Source organism: Bombus vosnesenskii, unplaced genomic scaffold (genome assembly GCF_011952255.1).
Source record: "Bombus vosnesenskii isolate JDL3184/JDL3185 unplaced genomic scaffold, Bvos_JDL3184-5_v1.1 scf7180000013285, whole genome shotgun sequence".
NCBI classification, from domain to species: Eukaryota; Metazoa; Arthropoda; class Insecta; order Hymenoptera; family Apidae; genus Bombus; species Bombus vosnesenskii.
The window spans coordinates 1,147,641-1,172,749 of record NW_022882938.1 but is presented as its reverse complement, the minus strand read 5'-3'; the positions used below and the strand labels follow the sequence as shown (position 1 = coordinate 1,172,749).

Genomic DNA, 25,109 nt, shown 5'->3' with positions numbered 1-25,109 from the left:
TGGTTCGAATAGTTGGTCCTAATAGAGACTTTTTTTTATTAAAAAGTATATATGGGGTTGGCAACTAAGTGATTGCATATTTTGTCAGGCGGTATTGACAAATTTGACAATGTTACATCGCGTAACACTCTACCTAGCCCAGGTCACACACCGCGGGCAATATGGCAACCAAATGTCTTCGGATACTCGCAGCGCATCCTCCATAGTTTCAAGTACCTTCCATACATCTCATAGATTTCCTAGACCGTCCCTAGTCTCGTGCGCTAGACACACCCATCCTTAGCTTTCCTCCGAGACAGCATTGATTTTACATCCTTTGAACGGTCAACATCCTTTAACCGGGTACACATACCCGTAGATTAGTCACTCACTCATCTCGTACATACGCACCAGTGTAACTGCCTTCGTTATAAGTTGTGGAATAAACGGTGAAATATAACTTACTCTACTATGTCATATTCATTCAACCACCTCTGTTATCTTAACCGAAACAGGGGAACGACTACTTCGCGGCGTCGATTCACCGAATCGTAGCGAGAATTTACGCCTCTCGCTGACGCATTTTCCTCGCGACCGCGTCTCTCCGCGAACGGTAGTAACATTTGGTCCTTCGAGCCGGATTATCAGTGGCAGTGGATAGTTTTGTCACCCATCCGGTCGAAACATTCGATCTTTCGATTCAGTGACAAGTGAAAAGTGTGGACACGTAACCGGTCGAATCATTCGATCCTCAAAGCCGCATCACGCGTCAAGTGAAAAGCGCATACCAGTGACACCCACTATCATACAGTGCCACGTGAATCCAACATAACCAGCAGCGGAAGCGTTACCCCCAGCGAGGTCAGTAACGTCAAGGATCGTCACCCTTGAAGAGGTATAATTCGGTGGTTAAAACGCAACCACGCAACCTCTTGCCGCAACTGGACAATTTTCAACAGAAGTAAGTTATAACCATCCACTGTTAATTATCGAACAAATAATGGCCACCGGAAACGAACTTACCGCCTTGCGTCGACGCCGGAGTTATTGTATCGGCCACTTTACACGCTTATCGAAAAAACTGGACGAAATCGAACAATCCGGCAGTCCGCGAGAGAACGAGCTAATTCAAATAAAAAATCGTCTGGAAACATACGAGACGGAGCTCCGCGCCATTCAAAATGAGATCGTAAGCATAGACGAGGAAGAGATTGAGCGCGGCCTCGAGATAGCCGACGAGTACGAGAAATTAGAACTCCGAGTAATTACTCAACTGAGCAACCTACGACTAACTACGACGTCACAATCGACAAACGACGAATCAGCTGCCGGTCGCGAGTCTGCTTCGCTTAAATTACCGGAGAATCATTTTCCTGGACATAATGCGAAGACGCCACCTTCGCCATTGCCACAAGGGCCCACGGATAAGGGAAGTAACAATGACTTAAACAAAACACGCAACGCTATTCAAACTCCGCCGACGGAGAAGATCGCATCGACTCGAACGCCGACCTCGCCGCGAGTCACGCGCAATTCATTGCACAATACTAGCAGCGTGTCACCTACACGCGACTTGACGACAACCAAGTTCGCGTCCTCATTATCTCAACAATCGGATTTAACGCTGCCAAACGCCTTAAATCAGAAAACGCTACCCATTCACAACTCATCGCATCACACTCGCAACGTGTCACCTAAACGCGGCCTGACGACAGCCACATTAGCATCGGCAGGAACTGGACAATCGGATTCAACGCTACTAACCACCTTGAATTTGACAAGCTTCAACGAGCCTTCGGACCTGAAGAAAGAGAGGGTCTCACCAGACGACAAATCGTATCCGAGCTTAATCTCCCACAATTTGTTACAGAACATTCTATCTGATCCCAACGATTCTCTACTGAGTCCACAGAGCGCCGTACCGAACGAGTCGCGTATCACAACCATCTCACCGGAGTCACCCTTGGCTCCAAAAATGCCAGCATATTCTCCAACACCAATGAGAAAAGGGGATACCTACCAACACACTCGTCGCCGACAAAACGTACGGCATGAACGAACACATATTACAGATCAGATGTGGATGTGTCCGACCTGCAAAGGATCTCACGAACTCAGATATTGCAAGGTGTTTAAGGCCAAATCGGCTACAAAACGCCTCGAAGTTGTAAAACGGGCATCGCTCTGTATAAATTGCTTAGGCAGAGGCCATTCACTCACCCAATGCACGTCCGGTTCATGTCACATGTGCGGGCAACTCCATCACACATGTTTACACCAAGCGCTCACTCAGGTCAGTCCACGGGTTTCAAGCGATCGGGCCTCAAGCGATCGGGCCTCAAGCGATCGGGCCTCAAGCGATCGGGCCTCAAGCGATCGGGCCTCAAGCGATCGGGCCTCAAGCGATCGGGCCTCAAACGATCGGTATTCCAGCGGTCGGTCAACGAGCGGTCGGTCGTCTGGAAATCGATCGTCGGGCGGTCGGTCGTCTGGAAATCGATCGTCGGGCGGTCGGTCGTCTGGAAATCGATCGTCGGGCGGTCGGTCGTCTGGAAATCGATCGTCGGGCGGTCGGTCGTCTGGAAATCGATCGTCGGGCGGTCGTTCGCCGCACAACCGATCCTCTAATGGACGATCTCCACCAGGATCATCGCAACAGCACTTTACACATCGATCGAGACGCACAACCGAATTTTCGCGGAGATCTACCCAGTCGACTCCAAAAGACCGAGAATCTCCCCCACATGAATCTCGAGCATCGTGGAACAAAGGCACCGACCGAAGCTCATCGCCTAAACACCAATCGAAGACGAGGAAGAATTAAATAACCAAACCTGCGAATTCCTAGCCGCTCTACGCCGATTCAGCTCTCGGCGAGGATACTGCGCGAAAATCATCACAGAGAACAGCACCAACTCCGTCAAGGCTAACAGGGAGTTGCTGGAAATTCGGACCCCATGGCAGTCCGCGAACCCATGGCAGTCATAGAACCCAAGAAAAGGGGCACAAGTTTTCTCGACGGCCGGCAGATACAATGGATTTTCAACCCTTCAAATTCGCCATCCCGTATCACCCAATCCGAGTGATCTCCCTATCCTCATTCCCGGTCACTTCCCAATAGGTGACGCACTAACGAGTTTACGGGAGCGTGATTTCAGGACAGCTTACCATGCCGGCATCCAGTTGGCAGCGTATCTACCGGATCAAGCACCACTTCAGGAGCTGAGGGAATCATAAGGAACGCTACCGTGCACACGACAAGTCCCAATCACGACGTCCAACGGTCATTCTCCACCAAGGGTCATCACTAAAAGAATGCGATTCGAGCGGGTCATCGGGGGGAGCCCAGCCTCCCGGGCAACCTCAAACCGCCTCACCGCGCTTGATGAATCTTCACCAAGCATCACCGACATTCCCTTCGACGATACTTCCTGGGCCGAGGTGTTTAACGACACTTCCAGAAGTAAGATTCACGACACTTGTTGGGTCGTGAATTTCACCTGGAAATCGCTCGGCATCGACGAGGAAGACGGCGATCTAGACTACAAGGGGGACAACGTGCCATCCAGGCAACGGGCCTTCGGCCGTGTAACGTCAATTCATATCAGAGACCAGGCCACACACCACGGACAGGATGGCACCCAGATGTCTGCATATCCTTGGCGCGCACCCTCAATAGTCTTAAGTGCCCACCAGGGGGCCTTGGCATTTTTATAGTTAAGGTCCTTCGGACCAAGCGAGTATTTCCTGTCTTAAATTTCCCTTTACGTTTATTGTCTACCACGTGTTAGCTTAGAAAGTTGGTTTTCTCCACATCTGGTATGTTCCGTTGGCAACTTTCTCGCGAGGGCGGCTAAAACCCTTCCTGGTCCATCAACCGTCCTATTATCCAATCGGAGATGATGTCTACTGCCCTCACTTCCTTAACCAAAATTGTCATCAACAAATCCGATAGTCCCGTGTCCTTAGACACACCCACCCCTAGCTTTCCTCAGACACAGTATGGTCAGTAAAACTTCACTTATTCTGTATCCTTAGAATAGTCAACATATCTAAGTCGGTCTCTTATAAGTCGCGTACTTAATGTATTGTTGTAACTAAGTCTTACATAACGTGGTTGGAGTGAATTGTGATTTATGTTAATTCAGTGCGTGTTACATTGTGATTGCTGAATTCATAATAAAGGTTGATTAAAACCAAGCTGGGGACGACAGCATCATCCGGACGGCTGTGGTTCACACGGCAAGGAGCATCTTGGATCGAGGTGCCACGCAGCTCGTCCTACCATCGAGCCAAGCCGATCCAGCAGAATACGGGCCATCAACTATCAACATGGAGTTGGGCGACAGCTCCAATTAACTTCACCTTTACAGAACTTTTGATCGGTACTCTCTCAACGGGGGGAGGATGTTACGTCGCGTAACACTCTACCTAGCTCAGGCCACACACCGCGGGCAATATGGCAACCAGATGTCTTCGGATACTCGCAGCGTATCCTCCATAGTTTCAAGTACCTTCCATACATCTCATAGATTTCCTAGAAAAGGTCCTTCAAACAAAACAAACATCTGGTTCGGAAGAATTTCTAAAGACTATTGTCTACCCCGACTGGACAAGGGAAAGTTAGTTTTTCTCACGTACGCTGCAACTTTCCTCCCACTAACCACTTTCTCTCGAGGACGGTTAAGACCCTTCGTTTAACCAATTAAAAACGAAGCCTATTCCCTCACTCTCCTAAATAACATCGGCACCAACAAATCCGATGGTCCCGTGCGCTAGACACACTCATCCTTAGCTTTCCTCCGAGACAGCATCGTCTCCCAAGACAGCACTGATTTTACATCCTTCGAACGGTCAACATCCTTTAACCGGGTACACACACCCGTAGATTAGTCACTCACTCATCTCGTACATACGCACCAGTGTAACTGCCTTCGTTATAAGTTGTGGAATAAACGGTGAAATATAACTTACTCTACTGTGTCATATTCATTCAACCACCTCTGTTATCTTAACCGAAACAGAGGAACGACTACTTCGCGGCGTCGATTCACCGAATCGTAGCGAGAATTTACGCCTCTCGCTGACGCGTTTTCCTCGCGACCGCGTCTCTCCGCGAACGGTCGTAACAGACAATATTTGTAAATTAAATATATACAATCCTCAATATATCCTCAATGTGCAAATTCAAAACACACATGCTTAGAAACTAAAACATATTAAATCGTATTTTATGTTTTCAATTAAAGTTTTATTAATGATAATGCAAATAATTTTCATTCAATCGTTGCATAAATATTTATATCATTTCCTAGTATAATTATTTACAAAATTGATATTAACATATTTTTCAATTAACATATGTATAAGATAATCTATAAGATAATAATACAAATTTTAATGACACGTTATAATTAATGCGTACTTGTTATTGATTGTCTAGCTAAACGTATTTATTATAGAGGTAAAATCAAATTGAAGCGTAAATTTAACACTACATTTTTGTAATTATAACAAATGTGTACTCATTATAATTTAACAATTATTACTTATGAATATTAATAAATATACTTGTTATCGAGTGACATCAAGGTAATCGATCGAGCGATTGAGGGACATCGAGGGACGAGAAGGCAACCAATATCATCCCGCCCCCTTCACTTAGAAAAAATATTTATTTTTAAATAATATAAGTAAAATATAAGCATATTAAAAAAATGGTTTACCTGACATTTATAAAATGCATGAGAAACTTCAAGCAATTTGAGCAATGAAGTAAGTGGCATCCGATTTCTGACAAAAAGTTTCATTGCAAAAGTAATAGAGAAAATATTTTCAAGATATAAAATGGATAATCCGCATTTACTCTGTGACAAATTTTATAGTCGAGTTAAGTAGAAAGAAACGTAATGATTTTACAGGAAAAAGCTCAGAGTGAAATATGTAGAACGTAGATATCGAAAACACCGTATTGATGGCCTTCCTATTCATTTTTGATTATACCATAGGGATATAAAGATACAGTGGATTGATACGATAGTTATGAACAATCAACATGGAAGACAAGGAGGTTCATGTTCTGCGCATTCATGACATGCTATGAAGAGACACTCTACTTATCTGTGTCTGTCTTGCAAGAACGAGGACTTTGTTGTCTTCCATGGTGATTTTTCACGACTCAATTTTCGAACGAGTCTTTCTAGCGAGTATCGAGATCTATTTGTATGACTGTGATAACATTAAATAAAAAACATGAATAATAAAATATCCATAAATTTGGATAACTTCAAAACATATTTAGAAAGAAATAAAAAATTTTCAAGTATTTACAAAATATAATGATATATAAATAGAAATATATATTTATTTATAGCTTTTGGTCGTTTCTACATATATTTTTTTAAATATTTGTGTTTATATGATTAAATAATTAAATTAAATGCATTGATAATGTACATATATGAAATTTATTAGACATAACTCACAATAACGCTATATTTAAAAGTGGAAATTAAAATATAATAAAAAATGTCATATAACTGTTTTATATGCACTCTCAAATATAAAACATTTTTCAAATTGTAATATATAATATTAGTAAAATAGTATTAACATACAAATAGCTTTCATTGCAGTAGTATTATTCAATTAACACAAGATATTGTTTTCATATATAAATTTATAATGATTTAATACATTTTTATTATTTAATTTAACATAATGATAACATTAATGAGCTAGTTAAAATAAAATGTAATAATACAAGTTTACGTTTACAATTCATGTATAAATCACTGTATGAGTGCATTCGGATGTTTTCATATGATGTCAAATACACCATTCTTTTCCACGGAATGATTAGTTATTTTGTAAAGTTCTCATTGCCCTTTTATAGGTATCATGTTACAAATATATGTTAAGTTTTGCTTCATATTTTTTTTGTCATGATGCATATGAATGCACGCACAACCTATGCTTTCCATTGAGCTTTGAATGAATTTCGTTTTAATAATCTAACTGATCCTCGACATAACATGACAACAGTCACAAACATGTAGCAAGCTAGGGTTTCAACATAAGGTAACTGATTGCTCTTTAATATTCATTTTATTGGCTAAGAAGTGTTCTTATTTCTTTGTGCATATGGCAAAGAAAATCAACGTAACTCGGGCTTCCATCGTTTTCTCTATCCTCAATCAAGAAATGACGTACTACCATTTCTAATTTTTCACGTTGTCTTACTATAGTTAACTGAAAAGATTTAATAAAACATGAGTTTCATGACATTTTTAGTACATTTCATAAATTTTGATTTACTTACCCTCATACAACGGTGCCTTTCCATACGTACACGATTAATGATATCGGTAATCCGTTTATTTAGTGGAGTATCTAATACTGGCAGTGCAGTACAGTCTGTGTCAACTTGAACTACTGATGGGACACCGAATACTGCCTGTACCCATTGTGGGGAAAGTGCCAGGCCTAACCACAGGAACATGTGGATACTGTTTTCTAAAAATGTAAAATATAAAATAAAAATAGATATAACTAAAAATTGAAAATTTATCAAGAAATTGGTAAATGAAATCATACCCAGTAAGTACGCGCCATCATCAGTGAATTTATCAATGGAGCAGCGCAATATTTGTGGTAACTCTGAATCTTGAGGGTCAATATCGTGTAAAGGAAGTAATCTCGGATAGATATACACAACTGATATAGAAATTGGCATAGTTGCAACTGCTTGCATAACAAAGGATCTATCGTCAATAGTCATATCAGCACCTAGAAAATTGAATTTATAGCATTGACCACATTGTGAAACGTACGGAATTAGGAACAAAATTATGTACCTCCAGATATTGCATCACTTTTCAATAACGAGTTGATGTAGAGTGGGAGTAATTTCATACATTCTGGTAATATTAATTGACCAGCATTTGATGGAGAAGCACAATGTTTTCGATATGCCGCCAATATATTAGCACATCTTGAAATTAAATTATCTTTCACGGTTTTTGGAGTTGATTCAATTAGTTTAAACACACCTGAAGTAATAATTAGGTTTAATAAACTAATATTTAATATATTTGAGATCATCATGGCATAATAATGATTTATCTCACTTTGTTTAGAGAAATAATTTATGATAGCATCTAGGTCACAAGTCCGATATAATTCAGCCATTTGAGACGACGTTTTTAAACTAAGGTTAATAATACGTAGTCTCCTAACTCCACTGCAGGAAGTGTACAACAAAGCTGCTTGAATATATACACCTTCATCATCTGTTAGTTTATCATCATGTTTCACTTCTATAGCAATGGCCTGAAATGTTAAATGCAAGAATTAACTTTTAAAATATGTAATAAAATACAAAGTTAAATCGCAACAACATTTTACCTTATTACAATCTATACTAGCTAATTCCATATCTGTAGTATTTGACATAAAGAAGTGACCATAGAAATCAGTTGCGCGAACACCGGTAGAGGTACGTACGCGCATAATGGCATCAAATGCAATTGGTCTACTAATGTTATTAATAACATCCGAAACTAAACGGTCACCATCTACATCAGCCTAAAAAATACAAAACTTCACACATGGTATACATTTTTTACTTGCCAATATTAAATTAATGTTACTACTATTACCTGAAAATAAGTATATTTATAAATTTCTCCACCAGTTAATCTGGCAATTTGTCCTATTGTCGCAAGATCCACATATGAATTATTGAAAACAAACAAATCTACAGAACAACCCACACCTACGCAATCTTGACCTAGATTATTGTAAACATTATTTTGCGGCGCTGAAAAGGAAAGTGAATTTTTGGTTATAAATTGGGCATAATATTAGCTTAGAAGTAATGAAACCAATTCACCTAATACAGTTTTCTCTTTCTCTGTTCCAAGTACTTTACGATCATCACGATTTTTCAGTTTACCAGGTGCATCAGCAATGGGCAAAGAAGAATGAAAAACCATTAATTTCCCAGAGCAATCTGAAGCCTTAAAATTTTTTATAAAAATTGTAATTGGTTGATATATTTCATAATTGTTTTATCTCATACTGTGTATTGTAAAGATACCTTTAATGCTTCTAATCCAGCCTGGATGGCTGGTGCAAGAATTGTTTCTGTTTCACGTGTGTCTGCAAACATTGCTGGTATTTGTGTCATTAAACCATCAATAACAGATTCGCTTTCTTCGACATCGCATAAAAATCCATCAAGAAGTGGCATAAAAACGTCTTGTACGTCCCCCACAACCATCATTTGTGGTTGAGCAAGGCAGGAATTAATATTGTAAAAGTGCACCGTATTATTGTATGTTATAAATCCTACTTTCATGTTCGTTTTCGATTGACCAGCGTCAACGGGTAAATGTCGCAAGATTGACTTCATTTGCATGCATAATAAATTAACTAAACCAGATTTAACTGTGTTGTATGATACATCAATCACGAACACAATAGCTGGTGGTTTTGGAAAAACATTGTTCTAAAATGAATATTTCAAGATTAAGGTAATAGAAAGTGTTATAATAAAATAGTCTTTTAATCAATATCTTACTCTGCAGTAATCTTTAGTAGCAATATATTCATATGTTCCTAACATTAATTCTGGTCTTTCATAACGATCCATACGTTGTCCAGTATGATCCAGATGTTGGAAATACTCTGCTGGAACTAAATTCAAAACAAAAAAAGACTAACAATTGTATCAAATAAAATATGCTAAGAAAATAAATTTGTACCTTCAGTTGTTGCTTTACAAAACATGCATTGGAATCTTCTTCCTGCATCAATAAATTGCATAAATGGACTCATATATGCTTTACATCGCACGCAGCGCACTGGACCAATTTCACCCATATCTACAATAGGTGGTTCGTATTCTCCTTCCGCTATACGAGCCATTGGACTTACTATTAGACCAAATGGAACATTCGTCTGGAAAGGAAAATTATTTTGAGGTTTGTACAAAATTAAGTTAATGATTTCACGTACACATAAATTATTCAACGTACTTGTTTTATAATATCTGCTGTGGTAGGAACAGTGTACATAGTAGATCTGATATATCTAGGCGATGCATTACCTTGATCCTGCGTTATGAATTTGGTGGTTACTAATGGCGGAACCAATCCCTTTTGATTTGTTAAGAATACACCACCTTTTACACGTTGATCATCTTGAATTACTTGAATCTTTAAAAATATGTTTGAGGTTATTTTAAAGAACCAAACTGTAAGTTATGACAATTTCATATATAATTTCTTACCGGACTTGGCATTTGCTCAGGATCTAAACGTCTAGTTTGTTGTGGTTGCATACCTGGCTGATATCCACTCGTTACGCCTGGTGAAATACCTGGATATGAACCTCTTTGAGCATTATACATATCCTAAAACAAGGAAACAGATTTGTAATAAATAACTTCTAGTAATTTTAATAATTATTACTTTCAGAAACAACGTACGTTATTATAGCCTTGATATCCTGTATGTTGATAGTTGATAGGCATTGCATTGGGTGAGCTACGACTAACTCCTACAGGATTTCCCATATGTTGTCCCTGCATTGGTGGCCCAGATGTGTATGGTCTTTGCCCAGATTGTAGTAAATTTGTACCAGAATTTATCATGTGTCCCATTGGTTGACCAGGTAATGGAGGTGGCATTTGTGAATTTGGTAAATTTTGTTGTCCTAATAATGGTGGCCTATTAAAGCCCTGTTGAGTTGTTAATGAAGGTGGGGCACCACTTTGCTGGCCTGGTATTGGAGGTGGACCAAAGGAATGACCAGATTTTTGTTGTCCTTGTAATGAAGAATAATGTTGTCCTGGTAAGGGTGGTGTAGAGATAGGAGGACCAGACAATGTTTGTTGAGTTTGTGACAGTGGATTTGACAAATTTTGTTTTGGTGGTCCTATTAAATTTTGTTGTCCATGTGTACCTTGCATGAGCATGTTGTTATGTATTTGTTGATTTGATAATGGAGGCTCTGATATATTTGTTTGACCCGGTATTATTGGGTTAGAGAGATTTTGCTGCCCAGGCAAAGATAAACTAGATACATTTTGTTGCCCCTGTAATGGTGGAGCTGTAGATCTCTGCCCCATTGGTGGCTTAGGAAAATTCGATTGTTCAGATGTATCAGTAACGTTCATTTGACCAGGTTGATGTTGATTTAAAGACAATCCTGCATTGAATGCTTGTTCAGGCTGTGAAGTTTGTCCAGTATAATAATGGCTAGAAGTAGTCCCTGTAGAATGTCCTGAAAATGGAAGACCAGTAAGCTGTGGTGTAGAAGCTTTTAAAGCTGCTTTTTGCTCTTGCACATTCTGTCCAGAAATAGCTGATCCAGATTTTCCACCAGGATCAGTTTGCCCTGTGGAACCTGTTAAAGTAAAGAAAATTTAATTTTCTATTAACTTTAGTGAATGTTAATTGAGTTTTTTATTCTTACCACTCCCTGATGATGTTTCTAATAAATTATTAAAACCATTCACATTTGAAGGTGTAGATATTGTCGGACTGTTCTTTCCAGGTAAAGGTGGTGGAGGGAAATTTTGCTGTGATACAAAATGAAAACTAATGCATCAAGTACTTTATAAGTATGTTCATGTCATATAAAGGGGGGTTGGTAACTGGTGGTACAAGCGGAAAGGGGGTGATTCTATACGAAAAAAGAAGTCGAAAATATAGAATAAAAATTTTTCGTTCGAGGCTTCGTTTTCGAGAAAATCGACTTTGAATTTTCGCTCGGTACGCGTGCGATACATTATAACGGATCTCACTGTAGATCGTTGTCTCGATGGAAAAATTAAAAAAAAATTAAAAAAGAATTTTTATTCTATATTTTCGACTTCTTTTTTCACATAGAATCACCCCCTTTCCGCTTGTACCACCAGTTACCAACCACCCTGTATAAACTGTATGATTACCACAGATGATGGTCTTTGTTGATCTCCCAAAGACATATTTGACATTTGATTAACTATATTATTTTGACTTGCTGGAGGTGGTATAATATGTGGATTGTTTGTAGATAATTCATATTGAGTATTTCCTAAACAAAAGTTATTTTGTTATAAAAATAAACATATTCTAACAAAGAAGAATAAAAGTAAATCATATTACCTTGTGTTTGTATATTATTCACATAATATGGTGCTTGAGGTTGATGTAAATTAGTAAGGGGAGGTCCTTGCATTGTTTTTTGAGAAGCATATAATTGTGAGTTCATTGGGGGTCTTTTTAACATATTTGATGGAACATTAGAATTTACTTCTCCATATGGAGATGAAGTTGGAGGACCAGAGAAATAACTAGGTTGCTGTTGTGACTGTTGCTGCTGTTGTGACTGTTGTTGCTGTATATATTGTGGATTCATTCTTGATCCTAAAAAGAGAACAAATTATTTTTGTAAATGTTTTTCTTTATACTATAATTTTACTATTTTAATTATCTCAAAAAATTTAATTATGTCAGAGAATATATGATCTTATCGTTATTCAAAACCGAATTAAGTCATTTTCTGACACTAAGTTTTTTAATGTCTATAAAGCATACATGAAAAAATTAAATTTTCTAAAAATAATAAACAGACTTATATTTATGAAACATATAACTTTAATGCATAAACTAAGATTGCGTAATGTTATAAGTGACACGTTCCATAGCACAATTACAAATTCATAAATTAAAGATAGACATTCAAAATATGCCACATATTGACAGACATAAGATAACCTATACAAAATTAAATATGTGATTATCGTACACCATATTGGACGTTGATTTTAAATGAATCTTATATGCTCATTATTTAGCGACCTTCAGTCTATGTGGTAAATTATTAACAAATGTTACTTTAGAGTAGTAAAATAGAATAAGCCATTTTGCACAGAGTAATGCTTATAAACGAGTCTTTCGAATGAGTAATTTACAAAATGTTTTTGTAATATAAATTACTTACGTTATGTCATTAAACGTACTTGAACCATAACAAAGGTTAATATTTCCACAAATGTTTACACTAAATGAAGAAAATATATTTCGCTGCAATAGTGACTGCTGCCGATGCCACGTAAGGTGGCATTGCGCATGCGCTTAATGCACGCTGACGAGACACGTCATAATAAAAAATTAGAGCATTGTAAAGAGGACATTTAAGTAAAAACACGAATATATTTTGTTCCACCATGTATTTATTATTATAATAAAATTACTGAAATAGTTGAATAAGCGGTGAACGACGAGTAACTGGTCGAATATTTTCACTTCTTTAATAAAAGATGGTGCGCTTTGTAACTTTATTGTTAATCAGTTGGTATCTATACAAGCGCATGAATTTAAAAAATTGTTAAGATTACTGTTCTTATAAAATATTTGAAATTTATTCGAGGATAAAGCTTAATAGATATTTTTATTTATCTATTCCTTTAATTATGCTGAAAAATCAAAATATAACAAGGGAATGTAATTAACTTATATGTACAATAATATTTTTAAATTACCTCTAGTGTTAGATTGCCATATAAATGAATTAAGTAGACGAGTTTGATTAAGTCAGTGGTACTCCATGTAAAACTCAGTATTACATCAGGTGCATAAAATGTGTTAAAAGTATGGTTATAGATGATACACATATGTAGACATATATATCCAATATATATTATTGTCATGAGTTTGAATCGAAAACTATATGCTTCATTTAAAAGTAACATTGTTTTGTGTAATTCGAATCGAAGCCATTTTAATAATCTATATCTGGAAACTAAATTTCAACATAAGCCATTCGTTTTAATGTAAAATAATTTGCAAAAATGTCTATTATAATAGAAACATACCATTGTTCATATCGGACATCTCAGAGATAGAAATGAAATGTTTTCCTTTTGTAATAATATTTAATATCGTATTTATTTGCATAAATCTAATCTCAATTTTATACATAAATACAGTAAAAGAACATATTACTATTACACAAACAAAATCGGGTAATCTATCAATTACCCATATAAGAAGATATATAAAGTCTGAATCGTTATCCAATAACCCATAGTAATCCATTAAATTACAAGTTAGTACTACAAATATCGCAGTAGTTATTCTAACAATATCATTTTTCATACATAAAGAATGATCGATCTCTATATTTAAGAACATTGCGCTTTCGTCAACGATATCTAACAGTTCGAATACTTCTTTTACTTTTGAGCATTTGTACATACTTGAAATTATTATTATAGGATACGAAAGTATATTTAAGTAAACTCGAACATATCTAAGTAAGAACGTGTCATTTATAGAACGAAATTTATCAAACATGTCAAATATATAATATAAAAACTGCCAATGACAAAACCAATAAAGCGCCACTAATATAGATACATATAAATAATTTGGAAATGCAATTCTGAAAAATTTGATAGGATATAAACCTGTAAAGAAAAGATATTCAAAACCTGATATGAAAGTAAATTTTTAAAAAATAATATGATTCTTTCTTTAAATTAATTTTTATAATCTTATATTTTCTGATAATTTATTTCATAATTTTTATTATTTAGTCAATTCCTTACCTAATAATTTTGTTATACTCAATAGTAACCAAGATTCTTGGTAAATATTAGAAGGGCAGAACAACTTCATGATTATGTTTCTTCGCGGTGAAAGTTTCAACTAAATAGATTGAAATCATAATCCGCATTATGTTACATTAGCGCATTAAACTTGTCAATAGTTTCACTTGCGTGTCAGTTGATATTGAATAATTAACCAGGAATTTTACAACACTCGATTTATGATTAGTATCAGTAGATATACAATCACTACTTTGTAATTGATCAATTATATTTTGCTCGTATTAAATACTACACACTTTTATTATAAATATTATTATAATGTTATATTAAATTAAATTGAATTAAATAATTAATTTCATAAAAGTAATGTTTGTAAATTAAACAAATAAAGCTATATTATAATATTGTCAGAGAGATATCATATATATATATTTTTATTATATTATATATATTATAATACAAATATATCTGTCCTTGTCCAGGTATATGTCTTTAGTAATTGAATTTTTAGATAGATATTGCAAAGAATAAGTCAAAACGAAAAGAAAATAGATAAACATTATTTAAAGGAAATTATGTATTTAATAATCATATTAAAATATTTCTTTATATACAATCTTTTGTGTCGTGTTGTCTTCAAGTAATAGCGTCAGATTATTCACATTATTGAATCATGAACAGGCTTCTTAGAGTTGGCCGCGAGAGAAACGTTTGTACCGTGAATCTACAGCTGAGTATTTTAATGTTTGTCCTTGGGCCTTGTTTATATATATAATAAATAAAGAAGCATAAGAATTATGTATTTTAATAAAAATTATTATGAATGCCCGTTCCGGTGAAAATACGAGTGTGATTATTTTTATCCTAATTGCAAGATATAAGACGTAAGACGTGCCTCATGTTCCCTACTATCGCATACAACACTCGAACCTATTCCGAGCACAGCCGAAGAATGACGATCGGTCTGTTCGGGCTATCCCTCACCGTTGCGTCACCAATGAATGTGTAACTTATTCATTCTAAATTTTTTAAATCACATTCTGTATCAAATGATTCAAACACAATCTAAATTGATTCAGTAGCTCTTAAGTTATAAGCGAACAAACATAAAAATACTTTGCGTTTTATATGTATGTACGTATATGTATATAAAGCAATATATCCTAAATAATATTAAGCATAAGTAGATGTTTATATGTATATAATAAAATATTATAATAATAATAATGAATAATGAAAAGATATTGTAATAATAATATTGTAATAATAATAAATAAATTAAAAAAGGTTCCAGAGGTCTAGTTTATACATCGGCCGTTAGTCATAACGCTGCGATTGATTTGTTAGATTTTCACAGTTAATGCCACCAGATGTTATATAAAGTTATAAATATAATATAAAGAAAAGATATAAATTAAACTACTTTCATAAACTTTTCCAACGCATTTAAAATAAAGATGCAGTATTTCAAATGGTAGAAAAGAATGTTGTTTAAATAAATTTAGATTTACATAATATAGAATTCATAGATATTTTCAATTTTACTTTAGAACTAAACCTAAAATTAACCTCAATCTAGGAAAAATCTCAAAAAATCTCGTCATTTTTATTTCGCGAGTCGCCCACTAGAGTTAAATATAACCTTAACCCAAACCATTTCTCAACAACATAAATTAAGTTGGATTATAGCAGCAGTATTAATCCAGCTGCTATGAGGCGGCTGAATTAATAGAACTGTTAATTCAACTCAGCTTAAAAACTGAAGCCGAGCGGTGAGATATTTTTGCGTAGAATTCGAAAACTAAAGACGACCGCCGGTTATATGTACAGATAAAAGTTGTTGAAACTGTCGAGTCGTATGACATATTTCAAAATCATCGAAATCAGAAAAAATGCTCTTCATTGACAACTTTATCGGTTTAGCTTTAGGGGAATCGCAGAATGGAAAAGATGAAGTTTTCTGGAGTTTTTGTTAACTTAAGGGTAGGTCTAGTCCTAAGGTAAAATAAAAAATATTTTTGATGCTTTGCGACATTTCTTTTGTGACATTTTACTCATGTAAAAAGTCTTTTTTGATATATTACAGTTTGAAAAACTAACCAATTTGCTCACTATTGCTGTAGACCTCTGGTGGCAGAGTGAGGAAGTTTCCAGAGGATTTTCTCGAAGTCGATATTACAGAACGTCTGACACAAGATCCCATATGTCATATCATCAAATCTGTTTTCTACTTATTCAACGTTAATATGTTCACGATTATACTGTATAAGTAAATATGCTTATAACAGCTTATAAGTGTGCTTATCAAATTTAATGTCAATATTAATCCCAAATCAGTTTTACTCTATTTATCATTTTCTTTTGACATTTCCTTCAATATAAAATTTGATAAGATTACAATCACAGATGAGTGAAAAGGAAACAAGTAATATAAATACTTTGACATATGTATTTAGCTATTTGTTTGTAATATTTAATATAAACAATAATAATGTGTATGATACAGAAATATGTTTTGTAACATGTCTCATTATCTTCACGTAATTTTATTTTGCAGATCAGAACCGTTCTATGCAAAAGGTTTTATTAGGTCATGACCCTGGATGGAACGATCCTCCGAAATGGATATATTGTACTGGACAAAGTTCTATAACATCTACTAAGCGAGTACTGAACAAGAGGGTAGCATTTCCAATGGGATCTATACAAGCTACAGATAAACAATCTTCTGTAAACAAGCCATTAAACATGCCACCACATGTACAAGGTAGTACTGATCAATTAACAGCACCACATCCTCCATTGTTATGTCCTTCAAACAAAAATATAGAAGCAGACAATATAGAGATTGATAAAGAGGAGGCATTAAACAATGTTTTGAAAAATTTGGAAACAGTAATTAGTGAGCATATATTGGAAAATGGTAGAATTAAGGAGGTAAAGAAGAGATTAGATATATTGAAGGCTGTATGGCTTGAAGATAAATTAAATAATGTGATATACAAGAATGTTTTAGATTTGTCTACAGGTTAGTTTTGTGACTAATCATTTCTTAAATACATTATTTTTTTTGGAGGTAGAAGAATAATGGAAAATTTGTTTCCAGCTTTACGAGAGGGGAATATTAAAAAAGCTGATGAGATACATGTTTCATTAATGATGCAACATGCTAGTCTGTGTAGTGCATGGATGCCTGGGATTAGGCATATTATTTTAGAATTGGAAACCAAAATGAAAAATTCAAATGTAACACAATCTCAAAGCCCTGAATTACATTTGTTATCTACTGGAGAGAACAAGTAAATGATGATTCCTTGGGTATATAATATTTGCATGCAGTAACTGTTTTGCGATAATTATTGACATTATTTTTTCGCTTATAAGTTTATATATTAATTGATGTTATTAAAAAGTGCACAGCAAAAAGAAACTATTGATATTATGAATGTGACAAATTTTTGTTATAATAAAACAAATCCCATTAAATTTATATAATGTGTATTGTACTTCTGACATCTATTGATAACGGGGATGTTGCGACATACAACTAACTAACGACCAGTCAGGCACGACTGATCGGTTGGTATCGCGAGCCTTGAACGTTATTAGCACCCAAGGTGGAGGATTATAATAAATGTAAAGAGCGAGGTTTAGTTCACCTTATTTATTCCACTCAATACTCTGAATACAACTGTCTTTAAGTTCACTGAGTTCCACTTAATACTCTGACTACAACTGTCTTTAATTCACTGGCTATCCTGTTAAATATAATGTTCACTGACTGAATACTGTTACGTGTTGACTCTTAGAATGCTGCTTAGACTGCTGCAAGAGTGAGTCTTGGGGATGTTGCTGTCGTAGAGGAAGGTTCGTGGTGGGTGTGTCTCAAGTCTGTTCCTAACTGATCATTGGGTAAAGACGTATGTTTGAGGATTGGCCTGCCTTCGTGAAGGTTCGCGCGCAGGTGCCCTTACACTTGGGGAAAATAAAGAAGTTTCCTGATTTATGAGTCTTTTCCGTAGGGTCCTAAAGTACCTTGACTGTACAATAGGCCCACTGTTTATAATGGGTCCGCACTAGGGTAGCGTAGACCCTTGACGGTCGTCCTGCCCGAGGATCGCATCTATTTCACATAAAGCGTCACGGCAATTACCAGGCGGTCACTCCAAATCCCGAACAGTGGAAGTTTCTTGTAAGACGAACTCAACGCATTTTATAATGCTTGACATCAAAATGGTAAAAAATCAATATTCCGACCTTATTTTTAAACGCGTACATTCAATGAATGTATGTATATATTGAAAATATGGCTCATCATCTTCAATTTCACGCCTTTCATCAGATGGTAAATGAAACATAAAATATTAAATTATGTATAATATAGTTTTCTAATTTACCGCTACATTTTCATTTCGCTTTCCGTAGATATGCTTTCCGCTTTTCATTCCGACAGTATTTATAATCATTGATATTGAACACTATCAATACATCTATTAGGGGAGTGGTTTCATGTAGAAAAACTCAAATTGTTGAATTTCGGCTACTATCGGGAAATTAGCAGTAATGCTGTAATGATTGATTTAATTGATCGATTTATGAAATCGGAAAATAGTCGTGTTCAGTTAAAAAGTTTGAACGTTCTCTAAACGCTTTGAAAATTAAATCACTTTACTATCACACATCAATCAATTCAAGAGTCTAGAGAGAATAGGGTCATTTGGTGAGTACAATTCATTTAACACTTGTGTTAAATATACAGGACCTTCATAGTAAAAATCAAAGACACATACTCTGAAGTTAAAGAAATCAAGGCAGGAGTTCCGCAAGGAAGTGTCCTAGGACCAATTTTATACACATTATACACGTCCAACATACCAACAACTAACAATAGCAAAATACTGACATTCGCGGATGACACAGCTGTACTAGTCAGGCACACTAACCCTGGAACAGCAGTTAAATTACTACAAGAACATATCACAAAAATAGAAAAGTGGCTTCAAGCAAAACAAATTAAAGCAAACCCCGATAAATGCAAACACATTACATTCACACTGCAAAAACAGAAACCACCAAACATTATACTAAACGGCACACACATAATACAAACAAGGCAAGTCAAATACCTAGGACTCCACTTAGATACATGATTCACATGGAAACAGCATATTAAAGCAATAATAGACAAAATACAGATGGCAAGGAGACAAATGTACTGGCTAACAAGTCGAAAATCCAAACTAAGTCTAGAAAACAAACTAAAAATATATAAAATGGTCATAAAGCCAATCTGGACATACGGAATAGCACTATGGGGAACAGCAGCAATGAGCCATATAACCAAAATAGAGGCAATGCAATCTAAAATACTCAGAATAGTAAACGCGCCATGGTACGTTAGAAACGGACTTCGGTACTTCGGAAAGACCTGGGAATACCAACGGTCAAGGAGGAGATTAACAGATGTGCAAGAAGGTACAGAGAAAGAATAGTAACGCACCCAAACCGGCTAGCAGCGGAAACGGTCGGCAAACGGTCATCAAACATAAAAAGAAGATTAAAAAGGAAACATCCAACAGATCTCACAAAGGACATAACCTAACAAACAAACAAACACTCACCACAATAAAGAAATAAATCAATCAAATTCGAAGATAGTATCCCATTGGGGGTAGCCATCCACATGTTATATTATTATAGCACTAAGCTATAATATTTTACCAAATGTCCTACTGGACAAATTGTAAAATGTAAATAAATAAATAAATAAAAAAAAATATATACAGGGTGGTTGGTAACTGGTGGTACAAGCGGAAAGGGGGTGATTCTACGCGAAAAAAGAAGTCGAAAATATAGAATAAAAATTTTTCGTTTGAGCCTTTGTTTTCGAGAAAATCGACTTTGAATTTTCGCTCGGTACGCGTGCATTTTATCATGTCTCGTTATAACGGATCTCACTGTAGATTTTTAAAAAAATTAAAAAAAAAATTTTTATTCTATATTTTTGACTCCTTTTTCCGCATAGAATCACCCCCTTTCCGCTTGTACCACCAGTTACCAACCACCCTGTATATTTAACACAACTGTTAAATGAATTGTATTCACTGAATGACCCTATTCTCTCTAGACTCTTGAATTGATTGATGTGTGATAGTAAAGTGATTTAATTTTCACAGCGTTTAGAGAACGTTCAAACATTTTAACTGAACACGACTATTTTCCGATTACATAAATCGATCAATTAAATCATTAAGTCATTAAATTTAATGATCGGCATGTATCGTATTTAAAGGAAATTAATATATAAATTTAATACATTCACACGTATCTGTAGGATGGAACCTCCTCAATGCTTCTATAATATCTCATAAACCATTTCTCAACAACCCACATTGGGTTGGGTTATAGTAGCAGTATTAATCCGGCTGCCATGAGGCGGCTGAATTAATAGTACTCTTAACCCAACTCAGCTTGAAAACTGAGGCCGAGCGGTGAGATATTTTTGAATAGAATTCGGAAACTAAAGACAATCGCCGGTTATATGTTCAGATTAAAGTTGTTGAAAATGTCGAGCCTTATGACATATTTCAAAATTATCGAAATCGGAAAAAATGTTCTTCATCGACAACTTTATCGGTTTAGCTTTAGAGGAATCGCAGAATGGAAAAGATGAAACATTCTGGAGTTTTTGTTAAATTGAGGGTAGGTTTAGTCCTAAGGTAAAATTAAAAATATTTATAATGCTTCGCGACATCTCTTTTGTGACATTTTACTCATGTAAAAAGCTCTTTTTGATATATTAAAGTTTGAAAAACTAACCAAATTGCTCACTATTGCTGTAGACCTCTGGTGGCAGAGTGAGGAAAGTTTCCAGAGGATTTTTTCGAAGTCGATATTACAGAACGTCTGACACAAGATCCCATATAATGTCATATCATCAAGTCTGTTTTATACTTATTCAACCTTAATATGTTTACGATTATACCGTATAAGTAAATATGCTTATAACAGCTTATAAGTGTTTATCAAAATTAATATCAATACTAATCTTAAATCAGTTTTACTCTACATATCATTTTCTTTTGACATTTCTTTCAACATAAAATTCGATAAGATTACAATCAAAGATGAGCGAAAAGAAAACAAGTAATATAAGCAGTTCGACAAATGTATTTAGCTAGTTCTCTGTAATATTTAATATAATAATAATGTTTATGATACAGAAATACGTTTAGTAACATGTCTCATTATCTTTATGTAATTTTATTTTGTAGATCAAAAGCGTTCTATGCGAAAGGTTTTATTAGGTCATGACCCTGGATGGAATGATTCTCCAAAATGGATATATTTTACTGGACAAAGTTCCATAACGCCTACTAAGCGACTACTGAACAAGACGGTAGCATTTCCAATGGAATCTATACAAGCTATAGATAAAGAATCTTCTGTAAATAAGCCATTAAAAATGCCACCACATATACAGGGTTGGATTGATCTATTAATAGCACCACATCCTCCATTGTTATGTCCTTCAAACAAAAATATAGAAGGCAACAATATAGAGGTTGATAAAGAAAAGGCATTAAACAAACTTTTGAAGGAAACAAGTAACATAAATACTTTGACATATGTATTTAGCTGTTTCTCTTGAATATTTAATATAAACAATAATAACGTGTATGATAGAGAAATATGTTTTGTAACATGTCTTATTATCTTTATGTAATTTTATTTTACAGATCAGAAACGTTCTACGCGAAAGGTTTCATTTGGTCATGACACCAGATGGAATGATTCTCCAAAATGGATATATTTTACTGGACAAAGTTCCATAACGCCTACTAAGCGAGTACTGAACAAGACAGTAGCATTTCCAATGAAATCTATACAAGCTATAGATAAAGAATCTTCTGTAAATAAGCCATTAAAAATGCCACCACATATACAGGGTTGGATTGATCTATTAATAGCACCACATCCTCCATTGTTATGTCCTTCAAACAAAAATATAGAAGGCAACAATATAGAGGTTGATAAAGAAAAGGCATTAAACAAACTTTTGAAGGAAACAAGTAACATAAATACTTTGACATATGTATTTAGCTGTTTCTCTTGAATATTTAATATAAACAATAATAACGTGTATGATAGAGAAATATGTTTTGTAACATGTCTTATTATCTTTATGTAATTTTATTTTACAGATCAGAAACGTTCTACGCGAAAGGTTTCATTTGGTCATGACACCAGATGGAATGATTCTCCAAAATGGATATATTTTACTGGACAAAGTTCCATAACGCCTACTAAGCGAGTACTGAACAAGACAGTAGCATTTCCAATGAAATCTATACAAGCTATAGATAAAGAATCTTCTGTAAATAAGCCATTAAAAATGCCACCACATATACAGGGTTGGATTGATCTATTAATAGCACCACATCCTCCATTGTTATGTCCTTCAAATAAAGATATAGAAGCAAACAATATAGAGACTGATAAGGAGGAGACATTAAACAATGTTTTGAAAAATTTGGAAACTGTAATAAGTGAGCATATATTGGAAAAAGATAGAACTAAGGAGGTAAAGAAGAGATTAGATATATTGAAAGCTGTATGGCTTGAAGATAAATTAAATAATGTGATATACAAGAATGTTTTAGATTTGTCTACAGGTTAGTTTTGTGGCTAATTATTTCTTAAATACATTATTTCTTCTGGAGGTAAAAGAATAATGAAAAATTTGTTTCCAGCTTTACGAGAGGGGAATGTTAAAAAAGCTGATGAGATACATGCTTTATTAATGATGCAACATGCTAGTCTGTGTAGTGCATGGATGCCTGGGATTAGGCATATTATTTTAGAATTGGAAATCAAAATGAAAAATTCAAATGTAACACAATCTCAAAGCCCTGAATTACATTTGTTATCTACTGGAGAGAACAAGTAAATGATGATTCCTTGGGTATATAATATTTGCATGCAGTAACTGTTTTGCGATAATTGACATTATCTTTTCGCTTATAAGTTTATATATTAATTGATGTTATTAAAAAGTGCACAGCAAAAAGAAACTATTGATATTATGAATGTAACAAATTTTATTATAATAAAACAAATCCCATGAAATTTATATAATGTGTATTGTACTTCTGACATCTATTGATAACGTGGAAGTTTGTTGTAAGACGAACTCAACGCATTTTACAATGCTTGACATCAAAATGGTAAAAAATCAATATTCCGACCTTATTTTTAAATGCGTACATTCAATGAATGTATGTATATATTGAAAATATGGCTCATCATCTTCAATTTCACGCCTTTCATCAGATGGTAAATGAAACATAAAATATTAAATTATGTATAATATAGTTTTCTAATTTACCGCTAAATTTTCATTTCGGTTTCCATAGATATGGATAGTTCGAATATTTAGCAGTTTCACATAGTGTTAATTTAACGAAAAGTATTTCATGTAAGTGTAATTAAATTGTTTTGATTAGCAAAGTCTGTACTTTGTTGACGCGTGTTTGTAAGTAAAAGTGTTAGTTACAATGTTAAAAAAATCTCTACAGTATTTATAATCATTGATATTTAACATCAACATACATCTATTGGGGGAGTGGTTTCATGTAGAAAAACTTAAATTGTTGAATTTCGGCTACTATCGGGAAACTAGCAGTAATGTTGTAATGATTGATTTAATTGATCGATTTATGTAATCGGAAAATAGTCGTGTTCAGTTAAAAAGTTTGAACGTTCTCTAAACGCGACAAACGCTTTGAAAATTAAATCACTTTGCTATCACACATCAATCAATTCAAGAGTCTAGAGAGAATAGGGTCATTCGGTGAGTACAATTCATTTAACACTTGTGTTAAATACATAACATTTTTATTGTACCATGATATGCATGATTAATGCTTCCGTTTATCGAATCTGCGTAGCGAATTTCTTTCCAACTTCTACATATTCTTTACTATATGGAAAAAGCAATTTTATTACAATAAATAAGAGAAATGATCGTGTAGAAAATGACATGCGATGAGTTATATGTGAGCGAATACAAGTATCTGATTCCATGGATGCATCGAAGCAAATTGATCGATTATATTAATCTCAATCAATCGAATGAACATTTAACATTGATGAGGAAAATATCGATCGAGATCTGGTCTTTTTTTTTTTTAACCGCGGATTCATTTAAATTGTCATCGTTGTTATACATCGTTTGAAATGATCTTTCATATTAATTTAATGAACGGCACGTATCGTATTTAAAAGAAATTCATTATAAATTTATTACATTCACACGTATCTGTAGGATGGAATCTTCTCAATGCTTTTATAATATCTCATAAACATGTACACGAATGATCAACAGAACTGTCCAAAAATATGTGTACATGTTAATGATCATTTACCTACGCGCGAAAACATTAAAATAATTCTTTTCCTTCTTTTTTTCATTTTGCATTCATTCTGTCTTATTTCGTTTCTCGACGAATGGTTACACGAAATA

At 34.8% G+C, this 25,109-nt stretch overlaps 4 protein-coding genes across 11 annotated transcripts; 2 read left to right on the top strand and 2 right to left on the bottom strand.

The window, feature by feature from the left end:
* Positions 1-6,603: 6,603 nt before the first annotated feature.
* LOC117232139 (protein transport protein Sec24C) lies at positions 6,604-13,126 on the bottom strand. 2 transcript variants are annotated; one of them, XM_033491322.1, is made up of 18 exons: positions 12,973-13,126; positions 12,135-12,395; positions 11,939-12,063; positions 11,461-11,566; positions 10,472-11,391; positions 10,274-10,396; positions 10,020-10,199; positions 9,747-9,942; positions 9,563-9,678; positions 9,080-9,490; positions 8,873-8,999; positions 8,640-8,800; positions 8,386-8,565; positions 8,109-8,310; positions 7,836-8,030; positions 7,576-7,767; positions 7,301-7,494; positions 7,087-7,230 (listed from the first exon to the last, which is right to left on the bottom strand). In XM_033491322.1, exons 2-18 carry the CDS (start codon positions 12,385-12,387, stop codon positions 7,087-7,089), a joined length of 3,825 nt encoding a protein of 1,274 aa, XP_033347213.1. In that variant the 5' UTR covers positions 12,388-12,395; positions 12,973-13,126. The 2 variants fall into 2 exon arrangements, with proteins under 2 accessions (XP_033347212.1, XP_033347213.1); XM_033491321.1 differs by lacking the exon at positions 12,973-13,126 and having other exon boundaries at positions 6,604-7,230; positions 12,135-12,387.
* Positions 13,127-13,438: 312 nt separating this feature from the next.
* On the bottom strand, positions 13,439-14,791 carry LOC117232301. Its single transcript, XM_033491613.1, has 4 exons — positions 14,582-14,791; positions 13,847-14,440; positions 13,514-13,773; positions 13,439-13,447 (listed from the first exon to the last, which is right to left on the bottom strand). Exons 1-4 carry the CDS (start codon positions 14,649-14,651, stop codon positions 13,439-13,441), a joined length of 933 nt encoding a protein of 310 aa, XP_033347504.1. The 5' UTR covers positions 14,652-14,791.
* A 1,638-nt stretch (positions 14,792-16,429) lies between these two features.
* LOC117232189 (steroid receptor RNA activator 1-like) lies at positions 16,430-18,085 on the top strand. Of its 4 annotated transcripts, none has more exons than XM_033491399.1 (3): positions 16,430-16,567; positions 17,142-17,612; positions 17,691-18,085. In XM_033491399.1, the coding sequence occupies exons 2-3, from the start codon at positions 17,156-17,158 to the stop codon at positions 17,885-17,887; spliced, it is 654 nt and encodes a 217-aa protein (XP_033347290.1). In that variant the 5' UTR covers positions 16,430-16,567; positions 17,142-17,155; the 3' UTR covers positions 17,888-18,085. The 4 variants fall into 4 exon arrangements, with proteins under 4 accessions (XP_033347290.1, XP_033347291.1, XP_033347288.1 ...); XM_033491400.1 differs by lacking the exon at positions 16,430-16,567 and adding an exon at positions 16,730-16,853; XM_033491397.1 differs by lacking the exon at positions 16,430-16,567 and adding an exon at positions 16,860-17,009.
* Positions 18,086-21,316: 3,231 nt separating this feature from the next.
* On the top strand, positions 21,317-23,717 carry LOC117232269. 4 transcript variants are annotated; one of them, XM_033491556.1, is made up of 5 exons: positions 21,317-21,576; positions 21,859-22,191; positions 22,324-22,656; positions 22,789-23,259; positions 23,338-23,717. In XM_033491556.1, exons 2-5 carry the CDS (start codon positions 21,873-21,875, stop codon positions 23,532-23,534), a joined length of 1,320 nt encoding a protein of 439 aa, XP_033347447.1. In that variant the 5' UTR covers positions 21,317-21,576; positions 21,859-21,872; the 3' UTR covers positions 23,535-23,717. The 4 variants fall into 4 exon arrangements, with proteins under 4 accessions (XP_033347447.1, XP_033347443.1, XP_033347444.1 ...); XM_033491552.1 differs by having other exon boundaries at positions 21,317-21,730; XM_033491553.1 differs by having other exon boundaries at positions 21,317-21,753.
* The last annotated feature ends 1,392 nt before the right edge of the window (positions 23,718-25,109 follow it).

What these genes read in the sequence shown, in the direction of transcription:
- LOC117232139 (XM_033491322.1), bottom strand. Translation starts at nt 12,387, where the DNA reads ATGAATCCACAATATATACAGCAACAACAGTCACAACAGCAGCAACAG. An exon ending in GAAAGAGAAAACTGTATTAG is followed by an intron (nt 8,801 to 8,872) that starts GTGAATTGGTTT and finishes TTTCCTTTTCAG; the next exon opens with CGCCGCAAAATAATGTTTAC. An exon ending in AAAGGCACCGTTGTATGAGG is followed by an intron (nt 7,231 to 7,300) that starts GTAAGTAAATCA and finishes AAATCTTTTCAG; the next exon opens with TTAACTATAGTAAGACAACG.
- LOC117232301 (XM_033491613.1), bottom strand. Translation starts at nt 14,651, where the DNA reads ATGAAGTTGTTCTGCCCTTCTAATATTTACCAAGAATCTTGGTTACTA. An exon ending in GAGTATAACAAAATTATTAG is followed by an intron (nt 14,441 to 14,581) that starts GTAAGGAATTGA and finishes TTTTCTTTACAG; the next exon opens with GTTTATATCCTATCAAATTT. An exon ending in GATGTCCGATATGAACAATG is followed by an intron (nt 13,774 to 13,846) that starts GTATGTTTCTAT and finishes GTTGAAATTTAG; the next exon opens with TTTCCAGATATAGATTATTA.
- LOC117232189 (XM_033491397.1), top strand. An exon ending in TGTTTTAGATTTGTCTACAG is followed by an intron (nt 17,613 to 17,690) that starts GTTAGTTTTGTG and finishes ATTTGTTTCCAG; the next exon opens with CTTTACGAGAGGGGAATATT.
- LOC117232269 (XM_033491552.1), top strand. An exon ending in CAAACTTTTGAAGGAAACAA is followed by an intron (nt 22,192 to 22,323) that starts GTAACATAAATA and finishes TTTATTTTACAG; the next exon opens with ATCAGAAACGTTCTACGCGA. An exon ending in TGTTTTAGATTTGTCTACAG is followed by an intron (nt 23,260 to 23,337) that starts GTTAGTTTTGTG and finishes ATTTGTTTCCAG; the next exon opens with CTTTACGAGAGGGGAATGTT.